Genomic DNA, 6,319 nt, shown 5'->3' with positions numbered 1-6,319 from the left:
ATGCTTGCTTTCTTTGTATATGTGAGTATGTATGTATGTATTATGTCCTAAAATGTATTGTTGCCTATGCATATATGTATGTGTGTGTGGGTGTTTTTTATGTGTAAATGAAATAGTATTTTACAAATGGTATATCTTCTTCTTTGTCTTCTTTTTTATGGGAGGAGATTTCTTATCCATATATATTTTTTGTTATGATGCCTTATTTGTTTTTCTCTTAAATGCTGTTCGTATTTTATATTTTTAGGTTTTGTTACTTGTTTTTTTGAAATGTAGTTTTTTTTTGTTTTTGTTATTTTGAAGAGGAATTTTTTTCGTTCCGTTTGTTTTCGCGTTTTTTTTTTCTGTTTTTGGTCTTTGGCCAGACCTTTATATCTTTGGTAGTTTTTCTTCTTATTTATTTTTTTTTCGAAACAATTTTTCGTTTTTTTTAGTTTATCTTTTCTAGTTGCCATGCTCTTGTCCAGAATATCCCGTGGAATGGATATTCATTTCGTTTGCATTTCTTCTTGTTCTTGATATATAGATGTCTGTGTGAGTGTGTGGTCTTTTACAGTTTGCTTAGCAATCTTCCAATTGTTTTCATATCACCACCACCATCATCATCACTGAGTGAATGTCTTCATATTCAGGATTTATTTTTTTTTTTTTTCATTTTTGGTTTTCATTGAATTTTTTCAATTTTGTTTCAAATCAAAAAATTTTATAATTGCCTTTTTTCGCGTTTCTTTTGTTTTCAGTTTTTTTTTCGGGGGAGATTTTTTGTTAATAGTTTCTTTGTCTTCTTCTGCATTTTGTCATATATGTGGAGAGTGTAGTCATTTCTTCATGGAGGATTTTTGTGATATATATTTTGTTGTTTTCTTTTTTGTATAAATGGTTGTTTTGTTGTTTTTTGTTTGTGGTTTCTTCGGACTAGGTTTTCGTTTTGTTGTTGCTGTGATTATACATTTCTATGTTTTGTCACTTACAATTCTAAATCGGTGTGATTGTTGGCCTCGGGTCCATACATATTGGCCAATTTATCAAAACGTGGACCCCATGCACCCAGGTAATCATATTCCTGGCATTCATCATCGGTTCCTGGAAATTAAGAGATACAGAAAAATTGCATTATTAATATTTGTTTTTAATTTTTTGTAGAAAAAATACTGAAAATATTTTGACTAATGAAAATTGAATAGTGGAACATGGTTATGAGACAGATGGGTTCTAAAAATTTCGAAAATATGTTTAAACATAATATATAAGGGCCACATTTTAGAGTTGATTTTTATACCCACATCCATAAGGTTTGCCATTCTGTTTGTAACACCTCGAATAAGTATTAACTGGGCACGCAACTCTTGATCAAAATAAAATCATATGTCACAATAAAGTTTAGATTTTTTTATCGTTTTGGTATAGTCCCCATATAGTAATTTAGTATTTGGAGTTCTCATTTGGTGAAAAATCATAGGACCAAAAATTAACACAATTGGTCCTCTTTCAATGATAGCCCCCCTATTACGGCACCTCCCAAAACTCGGTATTATTGGTGATTTTTCGATCTTTTTTCAACCAAACTATTTTTTAATTTGATATATTAGATTCCTATTAAGCACCAAATCTCCCTACCAAAAAGTCCCAATATCACCTCCTGGTTCGGGTTTATATATATCATTATTCGATATTTTAAAGACTGGACTCATTTTCAGCCGAATCGGTATTGAGAGTAATTTTAAATTGTGGATTCAGTTTCTGGTTAGGCCCCATACAACTGTACTCCTCATTATTCGAAAAATAATCGATATCGGTACATAATCAAGTATACTCCCCATATAACGGTACCCCTAATTTTCTCAAATTTATACCAAAAGCGAAGCAGTATAGCCGGACGGGGCAGACCATATGATATCCAACACAACTACCTCTAAATGTTATCTTTTTATACGGATATATATTCCGAGGCTGGGCAATATTTTTCGATATTTGCAAACTCTAGTGTGATCGTGGTAATACTAAAACCCAATAAGCGGAGCAATATAGTCGGAGGGGCCGATTATATGGTACTCTACACAACAACCCCGAAAATCTAACATTCTGCGGTTTTATATTCTGAGTCTAGGCAATTTTTTTTTTTTGCGATATTTACACACTCTTGAACGATCATAACTCAACAACTCCACATTCTAACCCTGGCATATTTTCAAAATTCGATTTTCCCGAGGTGAAAATTTACGTCATAAAATAAAAATTATCTGCATATAATAATGACCTCTAGAGAGATAAGAAAACCTGAAAAAATAAAGTTTTCCGAACATTACACTCCCTAAATATCATCTCAACATCGCCGAAAATTGTAGGCTTCGTCATTGATAATGACCGAAACTTCATGAAACATTTCAAAGCGGTCAGCGTGACATTTCCGCCCTCTAGTGGGGTAATAGTAATATTACTACATACGAGTACATACACTCTTGTATAGACTATCATCTTCTCGGGTATATGTCCTTCAGGCATAAATACATACGCCATAGAATGCAAATTTTGCTATTTTCCACACAAAAGTCCGGAGATATTGATCGATCTTCATCAAAACAGTCATGCCTTTTCCCCTATTAAAATTTATAGTATTAAGTAGGCCACTAGAGGGACTAGAAAAAAACTGAGAAAAAAGGGTTTTTGTCCAGTCATTCCTGAGCGTAACTGAAACTTCATGGAAATTTTCACTGTGATTAACACGATATTTTTGTTCTCTAGAGGGTTAATGGTAATTAAAAAAAATCTGAATACTAAAACCCATGTTATGTTTTGAATACAACTCTCGAATCCGAGTATGAGTACATAATTGGTATCAAATTAAAGGTAAACTCCTCTCCTTCTCATGGATATACTACCCCCGATCCCCGATCTATCTCCTTCTGGGGTAAATACATAAGCCATAGAATATTTGTATAGGGTATACTTGTAACTATTGGTCGATTATTCGGTATGTCCCCTTATATATTTTATACATTTTCCGACCCAAGGACTATATATTAACATTTCGAACTGGGATGCAATTTGGCATTCCGGGACCTTGGAGGTTAAACAACTACTTCACATAACATCCATACAAGCTTAAGTCCATAAGCCCAAGGTCCTAGCCCAATGATCCTAACTGAGAGTCAGTGACAGTAATTTGCCATGATATGGTCCTCATATAAAATTAAACCCTTCACAAAGACGTAGATTTTTAAGCGTTTCAGCATCGTTTTCGGTTTAACATCGCAACCTAATCATAAAACGTTTCAAAAATTCATGTTTCGGAAATATACTTTAACATTTGAGCTGTATTCAAATTTCGGCTTCTTAGTCCAATATTTATTTATTATTTTTTTATTGCTTCATATCCATGTTCCACTGTATTTACAATTATTTTTTTATTAATATTACATTTTTTCGTTTTATATATTTTGATTTTTTCTTAGTTTTTGTTTTTTTAAAGAATGCATTATGATTTACTAGGCTCCTCTTAATTATGTTTACACCCAATATTCGGCTGTATTAGTATGTAGTTTTAGGCGTAGGCCTGGAATATTAACAAAACACACAGAAATGAATAAACACATATGTAAGTTTTAAATACTAAAAAATTTTTGACTACTTTAACTATTATTTATAAGAGATTTCTATTTGTCTCATTGGATTTCTAAAGGAAGATTTTGCTGTGGGTTGATTTTCCGAATCGGATTGGGGATATTATATTATATATATTATATTTTATGAGGGCACAAACTATACCAGATGTTCTTGTATTTTTTTTTTTTTACCAGCAGGACTCGACTACGGGGTTACTCGACCAGTTCAATCGGCATCCTTAGACGCTTCGTTTGTTTGAATTACATGCAAAGATTGCATAGTGGTTTGCTGAAATCGGATTCGATTTGGATATATTTAGATAAGGTGCACCAAATAGCCAAAGAGTGTCAGATTTTGAGCAATGGCGTGTTTAAATTAATTTTATTTTTTTTTTTCAATTTATATTTAAAATTTTATAAATATGTTCGATTTCATACAAAACGGAACATCAAAAACCCTAAGACCCTGGTCGTAGATGTAGAATGTCTATGTATGCATTGTATTTAATTTCGTTCGATTTAATGGTAATTCCCCTCTATGGAAAGGTAATTAAAGAGCATTTCTTGCATATATCCAAAGTGGTGAGGGATTTCATAGCTTCGACCCCGTTTGACTTCTGTTACTTCCCAACTGATTTCTAAATATAATTTTTTTAATATTGTACATTTCTAGCAAATATTGTTACTAATTACTCTTATTTTTTCAAAGTTTAAGGGAAAAGCTTTCAAAAAACTACAACTGCAACTAATTATTACGAATATTGAGTGCAACTATTTTATTTCGAATTTAATTTATTTTCATTATTTGTTTTTTCAATTTTTATTGGAAGCATTATTGTGCTAATTCTAAATTGATTTTTTTTTTTGTTGGCAAAAGAAAAATAGAATTTTCTGTTTTCGAACTTACCTGATGCCAAAGAACTCAACGAACCGGCTGTACTGCCGCCACCCTCATATGCATAGTTACGCAAATCGTCGAAGGGCGGTGCATTTGGATCACCATCGGCACGCTTTTTATGTTCTTCGATGAACATGCCAACATTTGGCTCCTGGCCGGGCATTAATGTCATAACAGGATCTGTGTTTGAAGGTGGAGGAAAGAGAAAAGCAAACAAAAAAATTTTTGGTTACAAAAATCAATTAAAAAAGTTTATTGAAACTAAAAATTTGTTTTAAATAATTAATGGAACATCGTGTAATCATATGTTGTAACAAACACACACGGGTTGTGACACTCACACACATCGAACGAGGTGGGGTTTAAAAGTAGTTGTAAATTTTTGAAATATTTTTCAAGGACCACGGGAGGACAGAACTTTGAAAAAAGTGTTTTTGCAAAGGCCTTTCGAAGGCGTGGATTTCTTAAAGAATATTTTTTCAAAGCCTAGAAAAGGCGTGGATTTCTTAAAGAATATTTTTTCAAAGCCTAGAAAAAGCGTGGATTTCTTAAAGAATATTTTTTCAAAGCCTAGAAAAGGCATGGATTTCTTAAAGAATATTTTTTCAAAGCCTAGAAAAGGCGTGGATTTCTTAAAGAATATTTTTTCAAAGCCTAACAAAGGCGTGGATTTCTTAAAGAATATTTGTTCAAAGCCTAAAAAAGGCGTGGATTTTATGAAGAATATTTATTTCAAAGCCTAGAAAAGGCGTGGATTTGTTAAAGAATATTTTTTCAAAGCCTAGAAAAGGCGTGGATTTCTTAAAGAATATTTTTTCAAATCCTAGAAAAGGCGTGGATTTCTTAAAGAATATTTTTTCAAAGCCTAGAAAAGCCTAGAAAAGGCATCGATTTCTTAAAGAATATTTTTTCAAAGTCTAGAAAAGGCGTGTAGTTCTTAAAGAATATTTTTTCAAAGCCTAGAAAAGGCATGGATTTCTTAAAGAATATTTTTTCAAAGTCTAGAAAAGGGGTGTAGTTCTTAAAGAATATTTTTTCAAAGCCTAGAAATCACAACCAACTTCGTTAAAATGAATTTTATAGCTTATTTATTTGCCTCTCATTCTATGCTCTGCATATTGGATTATAAATTTTAAAATATGCACATTGACCTGATTTTTACGTGTTCTTGTCCCATGTTACCATATTACCTTTTGCCATATGGTTTATGCATCGATAAAACCTCTAGCATTTGCATGTTACAATTACAAAACCCCACACATACTCTCACACACGCCAACACAAATATGTATATATGTGCATATATTGTACTTACACATAATTGGCATTTTCATGGTGGCCAATTCTGGCGGCATTGGTCCACCGATGGGTATTTGCAATGGTGTAATATCGAATGCCGTCATATCATCTTCACCGCCACCCTCATCATCATAGTTAATGATATTTTCGCGTACATCATCATCTGGACCAGGATATTTGATATGTGCCTCACGTCGACGATTATACACCACAAAGACCAGAACCAGAACTGTGGCAGGGAACGAAGCAGGACACACATAGAGGAGCACAGGAACGTTGTTGTTGGTTTTTTTTTTTTTTTTTTTTTTTTTGGTATATTATAATAATAATTTACACAGAAGACCCCAAACAAACACGTACACAAGATAGTGTGTTTGTGTGTAATGAAACAGGAACATGAGTGGTTTTGTGAAGAAGATAGATAACAAAATGGAGAGACAGGGAGAGAGAAGAGAAAAGTACACAAATTAATATGATTATGTAAATTTTTAGTTGTTTTTTTTTGCGTTTTCAGTTCTGT

At 32.6% G+C, this 6,319-nt stretch overlaps 1 protein-coding gene across 1 annotated transcript; it reads right to left on the bottom strand.

Annotated features, from left to right (window-relative positions):
* Positions 1-971: 971 nt before the first annotated feature.
* Positions 972-6,028, bottom strand: LOC133327973 (neural-cadherin-like; the record flags this gene model as incomplete). The annotated part of the gene is made up of 3 exons (XM_061536520.1): positions 972-1,083; positions 4,510-4,680; positions 5,816-6,028. Coding segments are annotated over 3 exons (496 nt in total), but the record flags the coding sequence as incomplete, so codon positions are not given.
* Positions 6,029-6,319: the final 291 nt, after the last annotated feature.

The sequence above is a fragment of the Musca vetustissima genome, unplaced genomic scaffold (genome assembly GCF_032173495.1).
Source record: "Musca vetustissima isolate MV318-11 ecotype Yass unplaced genomic scaffold, APGP_CSIRO_Mvet_v1 utg9110, whole genome shotgun sequence".
Classification (NCBI taxonomy): Eukaryota; Metazoa; Arthropoda; class Insecta; order Diptera; family Muscidae; genus Musca; species Musca vetustissima.
Note: the sequence above shows the minus strand (reverse complement) of the source record. Positions and strands in the feature narration are given on the sequence as shown.